At 40.2% G+C, this 20,997-nt stretch overlaps 1 protein-coding gene across 10 annotated transcripts in view; it reads left to right on the forward strand.

The window, feature by feature from the left end:
- Nucleotides 1-20,997, forward strand: part of CC2D2A (coiled-coil and C2 domain containing 2A) — a 285,150-nt gene that overhangs the window by 178,395 nt on the left and 85,758 nt on the right. For all 10 annotated transcript variants that reach the window (XM_034408876.3, XM_087875257.1, XM_034408877.3 and 7 more), the window contains 4 exons: nucleotides 6,592-6,759; nucleotides 11,912-12,017; nucleotides 13,253-13,362; nucleotides 14,251-14,347. In XM_034408876.3, the coding sequence (XP_034264767.2) occupies nucleotides 6,592-6,759; nucleotides 11,912-12,017; nucleotides 13,253-13,362; nucleotides 14,251-14,347 (481 nt within the window). The remainder of the gene's footprint in view (nucleotides 1-6,591; nucleotides 6,760-11,911; nucleotides 12,018-13,252; nucleotides 13,363-14,250; nucleotides 14,348-20,997) is intronic.

The following is a 20,997-nucleotide window of genomic DNA, read 5'->3' on the forward strand; positions in this document are numbered from 1 at the left end:
TTCTAAGCAAACTTGTTTCTAGTTTTGTGTCAATAACATTTAATGGAATAACATTTAATCTATTTTTGGCTGGCATTTTCAATTACATTTTCTGAAAACATGAAGGTAATTGGAGGTTGATGATAACAATGTGAAATAGATTGTGTGGAAACAATGTATTTCTACAACTATGCTGGACAAGGGCATCTGGAAGTAGCTATTACAATACTACCATATAAGTGACATGAGGTTGTGTATGATGTTACATGCAAAACCCATGATATCAGCTATCTATCGAAGTAAAAGAAGGGCTAGGCCAGGAACTGAAGGAAGGTGGGCAGTTAACAACATTAAGGGCAGAAATGGAAACTCAATGGAATACGAGACACATATCCAAGAGGGAGCTCTTATGGTGGAGTGAAACTGCCATTAAGAGATGTACCATTGTTTATTGTCAGTCCTGTAAGGTAGACCAGATCAAGAAACCAATGCCATGTAGGATAGGAATACTTTTATTGTAAAGTTATTGTATGAAACAAGAAGTTGTTTTTCAAGTTAGTTTTATGGGAATGGACTCAAGGCCCATTTATCTGATGATTTCTTGGCCTTGATTTCTTAGTCTGATCTATCTTGTAGGACTGGCAGAGCTTTAGTTAGATTTTTTGTCAGCATATTTCATTCCCTCAAAAACCTTATCTATTCCCCCATTCGGTTCCAACCCCTGCTTTTATTTCTTCTTTCTTTCCTTTCTAACCATTCAATCCATACCTATCTGAAAGTGAATTCCACTAAATACAGTCAGGTCCAGAAATATTGGGACATCGACACAATTCTAACATATTTGGCTCTATACACCACCACAATGGAGTTGGAATGAAACAAACACAATGTGCGTTAACTGCAGACTGTCAGCTTTAATTTGAGGGTATGTACATCCAACTCAGGTGAACGGTGTAGGACTTACAGCAGTTTGTATATGTGCCTCCCACTTGTTAAGGGACCAAAAGTAATGGGACAATTGGCTTCTCAGCTGTTCCATGGCCAGGTGTGTGATATTCCCTCATTACCCCAATTACAATGTGCAGATAAAAGGCCCAGAGTTCATTTCAAGTGTGCTATTTGCATTTGGAATCTGTTGCTGTCAATTCTCAAGATGAGATCCAAAGAGCTGTCACTATCAGTGAAGCAAGCCATCATTAGGCTGAAGAAACAAAACAAACCCATCAGAGAGATAGCAAGAACATTAGGCGTGGCCAAAACAACTGTTTGAAACATTCTCAAAAGGAAGGAATGCACCAGTGAGCTCAGCAACACCAAAAGACCTGGGAGACCATGGAAAACAAGTGTGGTAGATGACCGAAGAATTCTTTCCCTGGTGAAGAAAACACCCTTCACAACAGTTGGCCAGATCAAGAACACTCTCCAGGAGGTAGGTGTATGTGTGTCAAAGTCAACAATCAAGAGAAGACTTCACCAGAGTGAATACAGAGGGTTCACCACAAGATGTAAACCATTGGTGAGCTTCAAAAACAGGAAGGCCAGATTAGAGTTTGCCAAACAACATCTAACAAAGCCTTCACAGTTCTGGAACAAGATCCTATGGACAGATGAGACCAAGATCAACTTGTACCAGAGTGATGGGAAGAGAAGAGTATGGAGAAGGAAAGGAATTGCTCATGATCCTAAGCATACCACCTCATCAGTGAAGCATGGTGGTGGTAGTGTCATGGCGTGGGCATGTATGGCTGCCAATGGAACTGGTTCTCTTGTATTTATTGATGATGTGACTGCTGACAAAAGCAGCAGGATGAATTCTGAAGTGTTTTGGGCAATATTATCTGCTCACATTCAGCCAAATGCTGCAGAACTCATTGGACGGCACTTCACAGTGCAGATGGACAATGACCCAAAGCATACTGCAAAAGCAACCAAAGAGTTTTTGAAGGGACAGAAGTGGAATGTTATGCAATGGCCAAGTCAATCACCTGACCTGAATCCCATTGAGCATGCATTTCACTTGCTGAAGACAAAACTGAAGGGAAAATGCCCCAAGAACAAACAGGAACTGAAGACAGTTGCAGTAGAGGCCTGGCAGAGCATCACCAGGGATGAAACCCAGCATCTGGTGATGTCTATGCGTTCCAGACTTCAGGCTGTGATTGACTGCAAAGGATTTGCAACCAAGTATTAAGAAGGGAAAGTTTGATTTATGATTATTATTCTGTCCCATTACTTTTGGTCCCTTAACAAGTGGGAGGCACATATGCAAACTGCTGTAAGTCCTACACCGTTCACCTGAGTTGGATGTACATACCCTCAAATTAAAGCTGACAGTCTGCAGTTAATGCACATTGTGTTTATTTCATTCCAACTCCATTGTGGTGGTGTATAGAGCCAAAGATGTTAGAATTGTGTCGATGTCCCAATATTTCTGGACCTGACTGTATAGTGGGATTTTTGATCATATAGGACAGTTCTGTATATTTTCTATTTCCATGCAGACATTTCCCAATTCAGTTTCATCTTTTGGTTCCCTCCTCAGTGAGGTTGATACCAAGATGGCAGGAATAGCTAACACCCTAGATCAGTGATAGCTAACCTTTTTGCTATTGTGTGCCAAAAGCAGGGGGAGCACGGGGGGGTCACATGCGTGTGTGCCCACACCCATAATTCAATGCGCCTTGCCCCCCCGTGCTTGCACACGTAAACTCCCCGTGATCCCCCACTTTTGGCCCAGGCTCCAGAGGCTTTCTTGAAGCCTGGGGAGGGCGAAAACGGCCTCCCCCACACCCCCGGAGGCCCTCCGGAGGCTGGAAATGGTCCATTTCCCGACTTCTGGTGGGCCCAGAAGGCCCAAAAATTAGCTGGCTGGCGCATGCATGCGCGCTGGATCTGAGCTAGGGCAACGCTTGCGTGCCCACTGATAAGACTCTGCATGGCACCTGTGGCACACGTGCCATAGGTTCGCCATCACGGCCCTAGATTATAGGCTCAAGATGGATCTTGAGAGATTTGAACATTGGGCCTATCTACAAAATGAAATTCAATGTAGAGAAAAGTGAAGTCTTACACTTAGGCAAGAAAAACCAAAGTGCACATATAGACTAGGTGAAACCAGGCTTAATAGCAGTAACTGTGAGAGGGATTTTGACGTCTTAGTGGACAACCAATTAAATATGAGCTAGCAGTGTGTGGCAGCAGCCAAAAAAGCCAATGCAATCCTAAATTGCATTAACAGAGGGATACAATCAAGATCAAGTGTGGTACTAATACCATTCTGTAAAGCCTTAGTAAAACCATAACTAGAATACTGCATCCAGTTTTGGTCATCTCACTATAAAAAAGATGTTGAGACACTAGCAAAAGTGCAGAGAAGAGCAACCAAGATAATTAAGGGACTAAAGGCTATAACATATGATGAACGGTTGCAAGTACTTGGTATGACTAGTTTAGTGAAGAGAAGGACCAGGGGAGACATGATAGCAGTGTTCCAGTATTTGAGGGGCTGCCACAGAGAGGAGGGGGGTCAAGCTATTTTCTAAGGCACCCGAAAGCCAGACAAGGAATAATGGATGGAAGCTGATCAAGGAGAGATTCAGCCTAGAAGTAAGGAGAAATTTTCTGACAGTATTTATTTATTTATTTATTTATTTATTTATTAAATTTTTATACCGCCCCCTCTCCCGAGGGACTCGGGGCAGTGAACGGCCAGAATTAAAAACACACAATACAAATATTAAAATACATTAAAATGAAATTAAATTATCTTTGGCTTCTCCAATTTAAAACCCCTTACCCACAAAATTCCCCAATTAAAAATTTTTTAACCCAGCCCGGCTTGCTGAAATAAAAAAGTCTTCAGGGCCCGGCGGAAGGTCCGGAGGTCCGGAATTAGTCGTATCCCTGGGGGTAGCTCATTCCAGAGGGCGGGTGCCCCCACAGAGAAGGCTCTCCTCCGGGGGGTCACCAGCCGACATTGCCTGACAGACGGCACCCTGAGGAGGCCCTCTCTGTGGGAGCGTGTTGGCCAGTGGGAGGTTATCGGAGGCAGAAGGTGGTCTCGTAAGTAACCGGGTCCTAAGCCATGGAGCGAGAACAATCAACCAATGGAACAACTTGCCTTCAGAAGTTGTGGGAGCTTCATCACTGGAAGCTTTCAAGAAGAGATTAGACTGCCATTTATCATAAATGGTATAGGGTCTCTTGCTTGGGCGGGGTGGTGGTGGTTTGGATTAGATGACCTACAAGATCCTTCCAACTCTGTTAATCTGTAAGGATCTGTAGGTGTTTGTGTGATGTAAATTAGTGTTGTTTCTTCATATACGCTGATTCATGGTCTGGTTTCAGTCTGTTTGAATGGCTAGTTGTTGTTTCTGATTATTACCAGCCATTCAAGCAGACCGAAACCAGACCATGACTCAGCAGCATACGAACAAACAACACTAATTTACATCACACAGATGATATTTAAAACCAAAGACCATGCTCAATAACAACATCTAGCCAATCAAACAGTCCAAGGTCAGACCATGACTCAGCTGAACAAACAACATCCACACTAATTTGCATTAATAAAGATCAGTGCTCTGACAGGTGAGCACAATTCAAAGCACACTCATGATGTCTCCTTATTTATTTATTTATTTATTTATTTATTTATTTATTTATTTATTGTTTATATTTATATACCGCCCTTCTCCCAAAGGACTCGGGGTGGTGAACAGCCAACAGATAAAACACAAGAAATACAAAATTTAAAAACAGTATTAAAATCCGATTAAATTAATTTGGCCCACAATTAAAAGCACCCCTGTATTAAAACCCATAATTAAACAGTTTAAAAATAAAAAAAATTTAAAAGAGTTAGGCCAGCCCGGCTTGTTGGAATAAAAATGTCTTTAGGGCACGGCGAAAGGTGCGTAGATTCGGGATCCGCTGTATCTCCGGGTGCAGCTCATTCCAGAGGGTAGGTGCTCCCACAGAGAAGGCTCTCCCCCTGGGGGCCACCAGTCGGCATTGTTTGACCAATGGCACCCTGAGGAGCCCCTCTCTGTGGGAGCATACTGGTCGGTGGGAGGCTATCGGTGGCAGAAGGCGGTCTCGTAAATACCCAGGTCCTAAACCATGGAGCGCTCTAAAGGTGGTAACCAATATCTTGGTTACTTGAATGGTGATTAAATGTTTGCAGCCAAATTGCCAAGCTGAGAGCTCAGACCATCAGACCAATTACCAACCCAAGCTACTTATATTCAAATATACAGTATTTCTTCTTAAAAATCTCCAGTGATGGAGCACCCACTCCAGTGATGGAGTACTCCAGTTATGGAGCACCCACAACTTCTGAAGGGAAACCATTCCACTAATTAATTATTCTCACTGTCAGGAAATTCCTTCTTAGTTCTAGGTTGGTTCTTTCCTTGATTAGTTTCCATCCATTCCTTCTTGTCCTGCCTTCAGGTGCTTTGGAGGTTGACCCCATCTTCTTTGTGGCAGCCCCTCAAATATTGGAACACTCCTATTATATCGTCCCTTCTCCTTTTTTTCATTAGACTAGACATACTCAATTCCTGCAATCATTATCCATAATGTTTGTAAGACTATATAGCAATAGCAATAGTACTTAGACTTAAATACCACTTTACAGTGCTTTACCTCTCTAAGTGGTTTACAGAGTCAGTATATTGCCCCCAACAATCTGGGTCCTTATTTTACCCACTTCGGAAGGTTGGAAGGCTGAGTCAACCTTGAGCCTGGTGAGATTCGAACTGCTGGCAGTCAGCAGAAGTAGCCTGCAGTACTTGCTCTCTTAACCACTGCATTACCATGGCTCATGTATATGTAAAAATAAAATAGAATCCTCTGATAGCATCTGCTACTTCTGAAAAGTGCTTTGTTTAATTTGGTTATTCTGTTCTCCTTTAAACAAAGAACCCTTGAATATATGGATCAGGAGTGGACATTGCCTTGTATGATAGACATTGATTATCCAGACAACTTCTGGGTTTTGTACATTCCCAAGCATCCTTTGCTAGCAATTTCAGAACTGAAGGAATGAACACATCTAGGAGCTTCTCACTCTCAAGCAATTAATGTGTTTCCTAGCTTTTGCTCTAATTTCAACATGATGATTGACCCAGTAGAATTTACAGGAGTTTGGGAAAGCAATCAATATCTAGCATTCTAGTATTAGAACATATACTTCCTGATTTTACTTGCTAAGAGTAAAAGGCCATGGTGTTGAACTTTTCAATCTGAAAAATGTAACTGATAGTAAAATTTGACCTTATTTTTTGAGTTTTTGCAAGCTTTTCAGTCGATCTAGCTTATTTCATGAATGCATTTTTTGTTCGTTTTTATTTATGAATCCACTGAACTTTATTTCAATTTTGGTTTTTCTTTTTGTTCTGCTCTGCCTTCTGTTTAAGTTCTGCTGGCCCAGGGTATGTCAAGTTGCATTCTCACTTCTATGTAGATGGTTAGTTTTGAGATCTATATTCAAACCAGTGTGTTTTGTAGAATTATTATTATTTAGAAATTATAGCTATTAAACAATGTTAGCATGACAAATTATAGCAACAGAACTTTTATATATTAGCTCTGCTTTTTTAATAGCTTTTTGAGCATCAGCCTCTTTAAACTGGCCGAAGCAAAGCGACCCTTAAAACCAAGGCGAAAAGAGAGGAAGAAAGTAATAGCACAGAATCTCTCAGATGGTGATATAAAGCTCTTGGTTAATGTTGTTAGAGCGTTTGAGCTTCCTGTTAGAAAGTGTGCTGGAAGGTAAGCAGCTTTTAATCAAGCTCTTAGCAATGTTCTTTGGTGGACAGTATATTGGGCACTGCTTTAGTCTGTATGCTTGCTGATCACAATCTTAGACAGCAATACTGGAGTATTTATTCCCTCCTCCAATTTTTAATTATTAGTACTTTATTATTATATAGCCATGTATCTTGCCTTCCAAAGCTTTAACTGTGCTTGTTCCATTCCTCCAGGCATATAATTCAAAAGTCCCTGAAAAGGTCTTGAAAAACACCTCTCTCGTGATGTGATGGTGTGTAAGAAAACAAGAAGAGCTGCAGCCAAGGCAATGGGAAATCTCAGCCCAAAGAAGGCCTGTTAAAATCTCAGACGGCACCCTTGCTATTTCCTGGAAAATAAAGACAAGGGGAAGGGGCAGGGGGATGTGCTTCTAGATTTGGAAGATTCTGTTCTTATAATAGAGGTTATAATACCTTATAATAATTGTAATACCTTATATACTGTGTTTCCCCAAAAACAAGTCCTACCCCGAAAATAAGCTCTAGCCCAATTTTCACACCTGCGCCAAATATAAGCCCTAGCCCCAAAGTAAGCCCTACTTAAGGCTACTTACGAGCCTACGCAGCCGCCTGTTTGGTTCCTGCCGATACAAGGTGAGGTCGGGTGATGGGGGTTGCTGCAGCCACAAAGTGAGGGGGTGGAGGATGAAGCAAGGTGGGGGTTGCAGAGCTGCCCCACACACCCTGCACCAGTTTATCTGAGGGCCCCACAGCCAGGCCATCAAGTGCCAACAATTGCTTGGTCTCGTGGCAGCAGCTCCAGAACCCCCATGCAGGATTGCCAGCCTGCTTCTTCTCTTTGCCACTGCAACGAAGCAGGAAACTGAGCGATCCACCAGTGCTGCGACCACTAAGCAATGTGGTGGGGTAGAGGGCAAAATGAGGCAGTGGTGGGGGTGGAGGATGAAGTGAGGCAGGGGGGCAGAGCTGTCCCATGCACCCCCAACTGGCTTACCAGAGAGTCCTGCTATCAGGTCATCAATGTGCCTCACGGAAGTGGTTCCAGCAGCCCCATGCAGGATCCCATGTGGCCACTGGCCTGCTTCATCTCCTTTCTCATCGCTGCAACAAAGCAGGAGGCTAAGCGATGCACCGGTGCCGCAGCCACTTAATGAGTTGTTGGGGTGGTGGAGGATGAAGTGAGGCAGTGAGGGGGTGAAGGACACTAAACCCTACCCTACTCACCCCACCCCAGGGGAGCCACAATGCCATACCCTAATCCTGACACCCCTGATTTAATGGTACCATACATTTAACCCCTAGACAAGATGAGTGCAAAAAGAAAGCTATTCTGTCGAGTTCAAGAAAGGACTCATGGAGAACTCTGAGGGCAAGAATCTTATGGTTTTCTGCAAAGAGTAGAAGTTGGATCTTTGTATGGTCCAAAAATGGCGAGCAGAATACAATAACCTCAGATAACAGGTGGACAAGGGAAATGCTAAAAAGCACAATTGTGGATCATGTCAGCAACCATCATTTCCTGAACTGGAAGAGAACATCTGTGAATGTTCTTGCTGACAGGAGAGCAAATGCTTTGGTTGTGCACAGGGCTGATATTCAAACATTTTCCCTTGCAATGGCACCACAGTTAGAAATATCCCCAGAAGAATTCAGAGCATCCCAACACTGGCTGGATGGCTTCCTTCAGCGATATGAATGGTCTCTAAGAAGATCGACAACACTGTTCAAGCTGGAAGATACTGAACTTATTATACACGCACTTGCATTCAAGTCCTTTGTTGATGGCATCGACTTTTCTAAATATCAACTTCCAACATGATTGCCATAGATGAAATGGCAATGTTTACGGGCCAAGGATCTCAGATGACAATTGATCAGAGGAGTGCCTTGCCAATCTACATTCCCTTCACTGGTTACGAAAGTGCATGTGTTACCTGTATTTTGGCAATTTGTCTGGATGGAAAGAAAGTCCCACCTCTAATCATCACTAAGGGCAAGAAAGGCAAGATTGAATTTTTTTCAGGCATTTCTTGAAACCAAAAAAGCCTGGTACACACAAGCTGTTATAAGGAAGTGGGTTGATTTAATGCTGCCACTTGTTATGCGAGGTGACCAAAGAGGTCTGCTAGTCTAGGATTCAGCTAGCACTCACCGCATTAAAGACATGAAGAAGTTCCTTGCACAGAGAAGAATAGATCAAATAATGATTCCCACATGAATGACTGCCTATCTCTAGACTCTTGATACTGCAGTAAACAAGCCATTCAAGGACCATTTGCATGTGGAAATCAGTGGCTACATTGAAAATAGAATGGAGAGAAATCAGCATGGAAACTTTGTGAAGCCTAGTCTGCCACAGGTTGTGACTTGAGTGAAGAATTCATGGGATAAAATCACTGAAACCTGTGTTGCCAATGCACTATGAGCAGGCTACATGGACAAGAAATGCTCATTTATGGAGAACTCTATTGCTAGACATGAGATATTGGGGCCAATGGTTTTACAGGAAATGGAGTCACAAGAATTTCAGGCCAGAATTCAATGTTTGGAGAGTTATGACGATGTTCCAGAAGAAGATGACATAACTATATTTGAACAAATGTAGATTGTTGTACATCAGCATTGTGGTTGACCTAGGGTAGGATGGGTTAGGGTTAGAGTTTGGCATTGTGGTTGCCCTGGAGTGGGTTAGGGTTTGGCACTGTGGTTGCCCTGGGGTGGGTTAGGGTTTGGCATTGTGGTTGCCCTGGAGAGGGTTATGGTTTGGCACTGTGGTTGCCCTGGGGTGGGTTAGGGTTTGGCATTGTGGTTGGCCTGGGGTGGGCTAAAGTTAGGGTTTGGCATTGTGGTTGGCCTGGGGTGGGTTAGGATTAGGATTTGGCATTGTGGTTGCCCTGGGGTGCAGTGGGTTAGGGGTGGGGTTAGGTTTAGCATCCTCCAATACACACACACCCGCTGCCTTGCTTAGTAGCCGCAGCACCAGTGCATCGCTTCGTCCTCCACTCCCCACTACCTTGCTTCGTCCTCCACCATCCCATCACCTTGCTTCATCCTCCACCCTCCAACCACCTTGCTTAGTGGCTGAGCACCAGTGCATTGCTCAGCCTTCTCTTTTGCTGTGGCGGCGACCAAGGAGAAGAAGCAAGCCAATCCTGCATGGGGATGTTGGAGTCGCTGCCGTGAGGCCAGGCAGTTGTCAAAGCACGTTGGCTGTGGGACCCTCAGGTAAGCCAGTGTGGAGTGCATGGGGCAACCCTGCACCCCCTATCTTGCTTTGTCCTCCACCCCTACTGCCTCGCTTAGTGGCTGCTGCAACAGTACATCGCTTCATCCTCCACTCCACCTACTGCCTCACTTAGTGGCTGCTGCACCGGTGCATCACTTTGTCATCATATTTATGATGATTGCCATGTCCTGGGGTCATGTGATCACCTTTTGTGACCTTCTGACAAGCAAAACCAATGGGGAAGCCAGATTCACTTAACAACTGTGTTACTAACTTAACAACTGCAGTGATTCACTTAATAACTGTGGCAAGACAGGTCATAACTCCAGCGCTCCATGGCTTAGGGCCAGGGTACCTACAAGACCGCCTGCTGTTACCAATAACCTCCCACCGGCCAATACGCTCTCACAGAGAGGGCCTCCTCAGGGTGCCGTCGGTCAAGCAATGTTGGCTGGCGGCCCCCAGGGGGAGAGCCTTCTCTGTGGGGGCACCCGCCCTGTGGAATGAGCTACCTCCTGGAATACGACTGATCCCGGATCTCCGGACCTTCCGTAAGGCCCTGAAGGCCCTTATTCCAGCAAGCCGGCCTAGCCTAAATGGTTTTTAATGGGATTTTTAAATTTTATAGACTTGGGGTTTTAAATTGGGAGGCCGATTGATTTAATCTCTTTTAATTATCTTAACTTTTGTATTGTATGTATTTTAATTTTGGCTGTTCACCGCCCTGAGTCCCTTTTGGGAGAAGGGCAGTATACAAATAAAATAAAATAAAATAAATAAATAACTCACTTAACAAATATCTCACTTAGCAACAGAAATTTTGGACTTAATTGTGGTAGTAAGGTGAAGACTATCTGTAATAGAAGTAGTGTTAATACTCATGGTTTTGATTTCTCATCTAGACTACCTCAAAGGGGAGCTTGCATCCAGCTTGCAAGTCTGAAAGCACATCTCTCCCTTCTCCCACCCTTACTTCTACTTTCCAGGAAACTGGGAGGGATCCTTTCCAAGATATTGCCAGGCAACCATTCCTGTTGTATGCTGAGATCTCTCTTGTGTAACCATTGCCTTGACTGTGGCTTTTCCTCCTGTATCCCAAGGTCATTTTCACAAACCATCATGTGAACATCCCAGGATTTTCCAAAACCTATTCTATATAGAATCAAAAACCTTTAATTAGCTTTCTGATGATTATTAGATCATCAAATGCTATAGGTTATCATCAATATTTGATTTCACAGTTCAGATTAGGAGCATCTGAAACCCCCTTTTACAGACAAAAGAGAGAGAGAGAGAGAGAGAGAGAGAGAGAGAGCAAAATTGTGAAATAAGGGGAATGGTGGGGGGAGAACAGGACCTAACATTTTCCAGTTATGGTTCCAGTACAGCCTGGTACAGTACCTTTCTCTTTTGTTCCATGACCTACTGAGATAAAATAAAACATCTCTGAAGAGTATTTAGTTTAATAGTTGGTTCTTGCCAACTTCATTTATTTCGCTTGAAATATTTAAATGGCATTATTAATACTATTTTATTGTCAATATTAATTTTATTTTTCATTATCACTGCTATTTCAATTTACCTTTGTAGTGTGATAATTTTAGTCAGTTGTTGGTTTTTTAATTTATTCACATTTACTACATTTTAACTGTTATAGAGATCAGCAGTACAGTATACAAGTAGCACAATAAGATCTGTGTATTCATTGCTGAGCAATGAACAAGTTTTGGGGGTTTGGGTGGATGGAGTGTATGTGTGCAAATTGAAAAAATAGCAAAAACAAGAGGGAAGGGAAATAATTTATTTGTATTATTGCTGTGCAAATGTCATCATCACTTTTGCAAAATTTGTACTTACAATATTTTTGTTTTATTTTTAAAAAATCCTATTAGAAGTTTATTGACTTTTTCTACACCTTTTTGTAAAGCAAACTTCAGCAGCCATCTAAATCATCATGGGCTTTCAATGAGATGTTTGTTGCTTCTGCAACTCCACACAGCTCCAACCACAGTATGGACTGGACATTTAGCCAGGTACCTTACAATGCCATGAACCTGGAGGGGACAAATGGATAAATAGTTGAATAATAGCAATATCCTTATTCTTTTTATGTATAGGGATCACCATTCCACTATTCTTGAGGGGTTCATTCTGTGAAATTGATAAATATAGCTGCTAACACTTAAAAAAAGATTTAATGCTTCTAGTGGCAGTATATTCTTCTTCTATGCTGTAGAAGAAGGGATATTCCTAACTGAATTATTATATTGTCTGCCCAAGTCCATAAATATATGGAAAAAAAATTTTTTTACTTTTTTTTTCTTCGTAGCTTGTTAAATAATACCAGTTTACATATAGTGTTCCATATATTGCTCTGAAAGTAATACTTGGATCTTCCTATGCCAAGTTAAAATGCAAGTGAAATGCTGTTTATTTTAACATCCACCTAGCACTAAAATCACAATAATGTCTTTGTTGGGTCAATCCTGCCACCAAAAAAGGAGAAAAAGAAAAATTTGCACTTCCTATATTCGATAAACCAACATACCCATTACAGACTGGGCTAAACGGAATGTATTTATTATATTCTTACACAGTTTTTAATCATGTGCTTTTCATGTAAATTCTCTATAGTGATATAGTCTTTTTGATAAATTTTGAATTTGAAAGCTTTCAAGGATGTTTTCCAGGAGACTTCCCTTTATAAATGAAGATATTTTCACTTAGCCTATTCATCTTGTTATCCATAGTCTATGTTATTTGATTTTGGGGGAAAAGTTTTATAAACTTTGAGCACTAAATGTAAAGATTTTTTAAAATTTTTTTGGTATTCAGATAAATTTTATTAATGTTAAATGTTAGAAGCACGGAATGTTAGAAACAGTACTGAACAGGTAATCAAACAATAAAATATTATACTATTTTGAAACAGCCAAATTTACATTAAATAGAAAATTTTGATCCTGGAAATTTTTTCCAGAAAGTGTCCATATCTATGACTGTAAAATAAGATCCTGTCTTATATTTTTTTGAACCCTGAAATAAGCACTTGGCCTTATTGCCATGTGCTCAAAAGCCCGATTAGGCTTATTATCGAGATGTCTTATTTTGGGGGAAACAGGGTATTTATATATGTATTTTAATGGATGTTTATAATATGCTTGAAGGTATCTACAGTTTCTAGTTTCAGTTGGAAAATGTAGTTTGACATATCCGAGCTTTGCATCTCATCTAACATATCAAAGCTTTGAGTTCTGTTTAATTGTAGGTTTCAGTTCGGCCTTTTGTAGAGGTTTCTTTCCAGCGAACAGTTTGTCAGACAACCACCGCAGAAGGGTCAAATCCAAACTGGAGTGAAGAGCTGGAACTTCCATTTAGGTGTGAATGGATCCCATAAAGCCTTCTTTCCATTGGAGAAGAACTACATTGGGTGGGACAAAAAGGCCAAGATCAAATTGTGCATTTGGACACAAGCTGAGGATTATTTCTCTTCCTTCTCCTTCTCCTTCTCCTTCTCTTCTCCTTCTCCTTCTCCTTCTCCTTCTCCTTCTCTTCTCCTTCTCCTCCTCCTCCTCCTCCTCCTCCTCCTCCTCCTCCTCCTCCTCCTCCTCCTCCTCCTCCTCTTCTTTTTCCTTTAGGTTTCTGAAGGAGGGAGATTTTGAATTTAAGCCAAAATTGGAAAGATTTCTTGCCCCTTTTACCTACCCCTGTTATTTAGCATTTCATTCTGTACCTCACAAAGTGGCAAATGAAAACCTTGTGTGAAAATCTCAATTGCTTTAAATGAATTCCGGTCAGTAGATGTCCATTAGTATAACAAAATGGCTTTGAACTTTTCTGAAAATAAAAACAGTTTTGATTTCTGTAGAAGACCACAAAGGAACTGAGTTTGAAAACATGGCTGAAGTGTGAGAAAAACTTCATCCTGCTCCAGATCTTGATTCTACCACTGTATCACTTTCCCTCTCCAGCTTTGGGCATTTTTTATCATTCCCTTATTGAATTAGATAGCGTCTGTTCACAGCTGAATGAAAGATTGGGATTCTGATGGGGTGGGAGTCAAACCTTTGAACTCTCTAATACTCTACTAACCCTTCTAATGGAACAGGATAATAGGATATTGTATTGTGATGAAATCATTATAAAAATTGAGCTAGTCTTAGAGACTAGGGAAGAAGGGAAGAGAAAACAAGCCTTTGCCATGCTGATGTATTGCAAATTATATTTTGATCTGTACTGTATCTCTGTTTTAAAATATCATTACAGAGCTCCTAACAGTGACTATAGCATCTCTAGTCTGCAGTCAGTGAAGGATGACATCTTCATTAACATCTTTGATGAAGTACTGCATGATATCTTAGAGGTGAGCAAATTATCTGAAAAATTCTCTTGACCCTGTCTGTTGAGAAAACAAAATGAAAAGAGCTGGAATATGAGATTACATTTACTCAGCTAAATGGAGTCCCAGGCACAGAATATTCAGATCTGAAAAGCAAAGTGCTCTCTCCAGAATTTGCTGGCCAGCACAGATTAGACTAGATATTCTGAAGGTCAGTAGTTTGAACATTCAAGCACTTTTTGTGAGGGGAAATGAAGAGAAGGATTAAAATAAAACTTTTAGAGTTTCACTCTTTGCTGATAACTATGGATGCATCATTGGAAACATACTGGAACTATTTTCACCAGTAAACATAGGAATCCTTGCTCTGATTTTATGTATTGAATAGGATGGGACAGGACAGAATAGAATAGCTTTATTTGGCCAAGTGTGATTAGACACACAAGGAATTTGTCTCTGGTACAGAAGCTGTTATTTTATAAATAACTCATATTGGAAAACATATCCAATGCTCTTTCCTCCTCCTATTTCCACCATAACAATAACCCTGTGAGGTGGGTTGGGCTGAGAGAGGGTGGCTGGCCCAAGGTCTTCCAGCCAACTTTCTTGCCTAAGGAAGAACTGTAACTCATTGCCTTCTGGCACCTTCACTACTAGATCACCATGTAGTCAAGAGTGACTGGCGTCATGATGTCTTCACTAAATATATAGTATACATTTGCCAAAGATAGAATATTAAAAAAGTGCTCAGAGTAATCAACAGAAGTGGTAAAGGAATGAAGGAAAATAACTGTCCTTCCTCTTGTTTTCTGCCTTGGGTCTTTACTAAAGACATTTGGGGCTTTCAGAATTTCTTAGGCATCTTCAAAGGACACCGTGTAACTGCTTGTTTCACATCTTTTGAAGAAATCCTGCACATTTTTGCATGAACAGGTTTTTATTCTATTGTCAAGGATTAATTTATACCAAGGGGTTAGTATTAGAAAAACCAGAATATTCAATCATTGCTCCCAGATGAAAAAGACCTAATGAGGTGGCTTTTATTTTGATTGGTTTACTGATTACTTCTTATATCAATCCCATATTTCACTGCCAAACAAATTTAAGAAAGAATAAAGTAAAATTTGGAAACCTCAGATGAAAAAAGGCTATCAATATTCTTTGTGTCACACCTGCCCCAACTTGGGAAAGAAAGACCCTTGACTCCATTTGTGTGAAAGGTATACTTTTACTAAAAGCCAAGTGCTTACAGTACATCAAAGCCAGAACTAAGGGTTTATATGCAAAGGTTTCCTAGTTATCTTTCCTGTTTCTCTCCCATTATCTCCCTATTGTCCAGTTACATTCAAAGGAATTGTTTAGATAACCTTCCCTGGATCAGCGGGCTACATTGTGAGCCATTGCATTCCCCTCCCAGGTTTCTGGCCTTGGATGACAACCGGTGTCTCAGGAAGACACGACAAGTACAGTTCCCCCCTCCCTTTATAGTCTATGGCAGGCTGGCATCCAGCAAAGCAAGCTGAAATTCAGGATGACACTTTGTTGGCATTAATATTCTAAGATATTAAAATAGGATGAATTTAACTCTGTAGCTAAAGGACAGATAATAAGTATCAGGTTATTAAACCCACAAAGAAAGAGCTTATTTACCTAACTGTTCGGAATAATAATAATAATAATAATAATAATAATAATAATAATAATAATAATAATTAGTATTAGTATTAGTATTATTAGTAGTAGTATTTCAATTTATATGCCACCTTTCTCCAGAGACTCAGGGCGGCTTACAATGCATTTAAAAAAAACCATTATAAAAACATTTAAAAATTAAAATATTAAAACTCATTCACACCATTCATGGCCGGATCTCACAAGATTGCAACAGCGAGATCAACGGCCCCAGGCCTGCTGGAAAAGCCAGGTCTTCACCGCTTTTCGGAAGGCCAATAGGGTGGGGGTGGTCCGGACCTCAGGAGGTAACTGGTTCCAGAGAGCTGGGGCAGCCACAGAAAAGGCCCTCCCCCACGGGCCCGCCAGTTGGCATTGTTTAGCTGACGGGACCCGGAGGAGACCAACTCTGTGGGATCTTACCGGTCGCTGGGAGCTATGTGGTAGAAGGCGGTCTCGAAGATAACCTGGCCCTAAGCCATGTAGAGCTTTAATTTTTTTATTTTTTTTTATTAAAAAGTTTTATCAAATATTACAACAATTTTTTTCCCATCCCTCCTCCTTAATTTTTTTACACGGCCACCATATACAGGTGAAACTCGAAAAATTAGAATATCGTGCAAAAGTTCATTTATTTCAGTAATGCAACTTAAAAGGTGAAACTAATATATGAGATAGACTCATTACATGCAAAGCGAGATAGTTCAAGCCTTGATTTGTCATACTTTTGATGATTATGGTTTACAGCTCATGAAAACCCCAAATTCACAATCTCAGAAAATTAGAATATTGTGAAAAGGTTCAATATTCTAGGCTCAAAGTGTCCCACTCTAACCAGATGATTAAGCCATAACACCTGCAAAGGGTTCCTGAGCCTTTAAATGGTCTCTCAGTCTGGTTCAGTAGGAATCACAATCATGGGAAAGACTGCTGACCTGACAGTTGTGCAGAAAACCATCATTGACACCCTCCATAAGAAAGGAAAGCCTCAAAAGGTAATTGCAAAAGAAGTTGGATGTTCCCAAAGTGCTGTATCAAAGCACATTAATAGAAAGTTATGTGGAAGGGAAAAGTGTGGAAGAAAAAGGTGCACAAGCAGCAGGGATGACTGCAGCCTGGAGAGGATTGTCAGGAAAAGGCCATTCAAAAGTGTTGGGGACTTTCACAAGGAGTGGACTGAGGCTGGAGTCAGTGCATCAAGAGCTATCACATACAGACGGATCCTGGACATGGGCATCAAATATCGTATTCTCCGTCAAGCCGCTCCTGAACAACAAACAACGTAAGAAGCGTCTTACCTGGGCTAAAGAAAAAAAGAACTGGTCTGTTGCTCAGTGGTCCAAAGTCCTCTTTTCTGATGAGAGCAACTTTTGCATCTCATTTGGAAACCAAGGGCCCAGAGTCTGGAGGAAGAATGGAGAGGCACACACTGCAAGATGCTTGAAGTCCAGTGTGAAGTTTCCACAGTCTGTGTTGATTTGGGGAGCCATGTCATCTGCTGGTGTTGGTCCACTGTGCTTCATTAAATCCAGGGTCAACGCAGCCGTCTACCAGGAGATTTTGGAGCACTTCATGTTTCCTTCCACAGATGAGCTTTATGGGGATGCTGACTTCATTTTCCAGCAGGACTTGGCACCTGCCCACACTGCCAAAAGTACCAAAACCTGGTTCAATGGCCTTGGGATTACTGTGCTTGATTGGCCAGCAAACTCACCTGACCTGAACCCCATAGAGAATCTATGGGGCATTGCCAAGAGAAAGATGAGAGACATGAGACCGAACAATGCAGAAGAGCTGAAGGCCGCTATTGAAGCATCCAGGTCTTCCATAAAACCTCAGCAGTGCCACAGGCTGATAGCATCCATGCCACTCCGCACTGAGGCAGTAATTGATGCAAAAGGAGCCCAAACCAAGTACTGAGTACATATGCATGCTTATACTTTTCAGAGGTCCGATATTGTTCTATGTACAATCCTTGTTTTATTGATTTCATGTAATATTCTAATTTTCTGAGATTGTGAATTTGGGGTTTTCATGAGCTATAAGCCATAATCCTCAAAATTATGACAAATCAAGGCTTGAACTATCTCACTTTGCATGTAATGAGTCTATCTCATATATTAGTTTCACCTTTTAAGTTGCATTACTGAAATAAATGAACTTTTGCACGATATTCTAATTTTTTGAGTTTCACCTGTATGATAATACGTGGCATCATCACATTCGCATCTCCAACACTTAGGTTGCACATTTGGATACATACAGGCTAGCTTTTTAGGATCTAGATGCCATCTATAAAACATTTTATAAAAATTCTCTCTTAAGTTTTGGGCTTGAGTAAACTTCACATTTCTAACCCATATTTTTTCCCACGTTTCCATCATTATTGGTTCTTCAATATTTTGTGCCCACTTTATCATACAGTCCTTAACTAACTCCATTTCTGAATCTATTTCTACCAATGCATTATACAACCTTTTTATATGCATTTGACTTTGATCTCTAATCTGTTTTACCTAGTTCTCCTCATTTTGCAAAATACCAATTTTCTGATCTTCTCTCCATCTAGCTTGCAACTGTACATATTGAAACCATGTTTGAATTATCCTTTCTTCTCTTAGTTGATTCAAAGATTTTAATTGTAGTATACCTCTTTCCTTGTTAAGAAGCTCTTTGTATGTAATCACATCTTGTTTTTGCTCTACACTTATATTCTCTATCACGTGTCTGGGTATTGCCCACATTGGTAACTTCTCGTTTAATTTATATTTATACTTTTTCCAGACATGCAGTAAAGCATTCCTTAATATGTGACTTTTAAAAGTGTTATCCACTTTCTTATCATATAATAAATAAGCATGCCACCCGTAAACCAAATCATATCCCTCAATATTCAATATTCTTTCTTCTGTTGAGTTCATCCAATCACTCATTGCTGATAGGGCAGCTGCCTCATAATATAGTCTTAAATTGGGCATTTTGAGACCTCCTCTTTCACGTATATCCTGCATTATTTTTTGTTTTATTCTCAGTCTCTTCCCTGCCCAGACAAAATTATTAATATCCTTCTGCCATATCTTCAAATTTTCATCTTTTTTAAGAATTGGTATCATTTGAAAAAGAAACAAAAACTTAGGCAAAACATTCATTTTTACTGCTGCTATTCTTCCTAACAAGGATAATTGTAATTTTTTCCAATTTTCCATCTCTCTCTGTATTTTTTGCCACAACGGATCATAGTTATGCGTGAATAATTTCGCATTTGATGTCATAATAGAAACCCCCAAATACTTAACTTTTTTTACTATTTCAAATCCTGTTAATTTTTCTAATTCATCTTTTTGATTTGTAGTCATGTTTTTAGTTATTATCTTCGTTTTCCCTGCATTTATTTTAAATCCAGATACTTGCCCATATTGCTTAATTATATCCATTAAACCTACAACCGACTGTAATGGTTGGGTTAAAGTAACAACCAAATCGTCTGCGAATGCTCATACTCTGTAATCATATTGCCTAATTTTAATTCCACTTATTTTATCCGACCCATGTATCTTACTCAACAAGAATTCCAAAGTCAAGATGAACAATAATGGAGACAAGGGACATCCTTGCCTTGTTCCTTTTTCTATATTAAAAGTATCTGTTAAACTACCATTAATTATTATTTGCGCTGTTTGTTTCTGATATATTGCCTTAATAGATTGTGTAAAATATTCTCCAACTGTATCTTTTCTATTATTTTCAATAAGAAGTGCCAATTCAATCGATCAAATGCTTTCTCCGCATCAAGAAATATTAGCGCCGCAGGGATTTGGTTGTTCTTCCCCAAATACTCTAATAGGTTAACCACTTGCCTTACATTACTCTTCATTTGTCTACCATTTATAAAACCAGTTTGATCATTATGAATCATTTGTTGCATGACTGTCATTAACCTATTTGCTAGTATTTTAGCAAAAATCTTATAATCTGTATTTAAAAGTGATATAGGCCTATAATTTTTTGGCTGAGTGTGGTCTTGCTCCTCCTTTGGAATCAGAGAAATAAAAGCTGTCCTCCAGGATGGGGATACATCTCCTCCAGATTGTATGTTGGTAAATAACTCTTTGAGTGGTCCCACCATTTTTAACTGCAAGTGTTTATAATAAGCAGCTGTCAAACCATCCGTCCCGGGGGCTTTACCCACTTTCAACTGCTTAATTGCAAACATAATCTCTTTGGAAGTTATTGGTTGATTTAAACCCTCCCTTTGCTCTCTTGTAATTATAGGAATATTCTCTTTCTGTAAATATCTATCTACAACTATACTTTGAATTTTATCACTAGCGAACAACCTCATATAAAATTCTAAAAATGCTTTTTTAATCATATTTTGCTGATAAACCTCTTTACCTTTATATTCTATTTTCTCTACGGTCCGTGACTTTTATTTTTTCCTTATCAAATATGCTAACCATCTCCCTGTTTATTAGCATTGCAAAAAGTATTATGTTTAGCATATTGCAAATTAGTTGCGACCTGATCTGCCATTAGCATATTAAATTGCCCTCGCAATAAGTTAATTGCCCCTTTTATTTTCTTGTCTGCTGGGTTCAATATCAAAGCTTGTTCTTTTTTTAAAAAATTTTCTCTTCTAAGTCCTTCCTTTTTTTTTCCTGTTTACTTCTATGTTTATTATTCAAATATATCAAAATACCTCTCATATATGCTTTACTTGCATCCCAGACCATTTCCATAAATGTACCCTTATGCATATTTATAATGAAAAATTCTTTCATAAATTTTTTACATTCTTTTACATTTTTGTCATATCTAAACAAATTTTCATTTAACCTCAAAGACCTCTTAAATCCCATTCCATACTCTAGTTCCATCCAAACTGGACTATGATCCGTTAAAACTCTTGGACAAATCTTCGTCTTCTTCACCCTAGCCATGTAGGGCTTTAAAGGTAATAACCAACACCTTGAATTGTGCCCGGAGACCAATAGGGAGCCAGT

This window comes from Pantherophis guttatus, chromosome 8 (genome assembly GCF_059756535.1).
Source record: "Pantherophis guttatus breed Tessera chromosome 8, ASM5975653v1, whole genome shotgun sequence".
NCBI lineage: Eukaryota > Metazoa > Chordata > Lepidosauria > Squamata > Colubridae > Pantherophis > Pantherophis guttatus.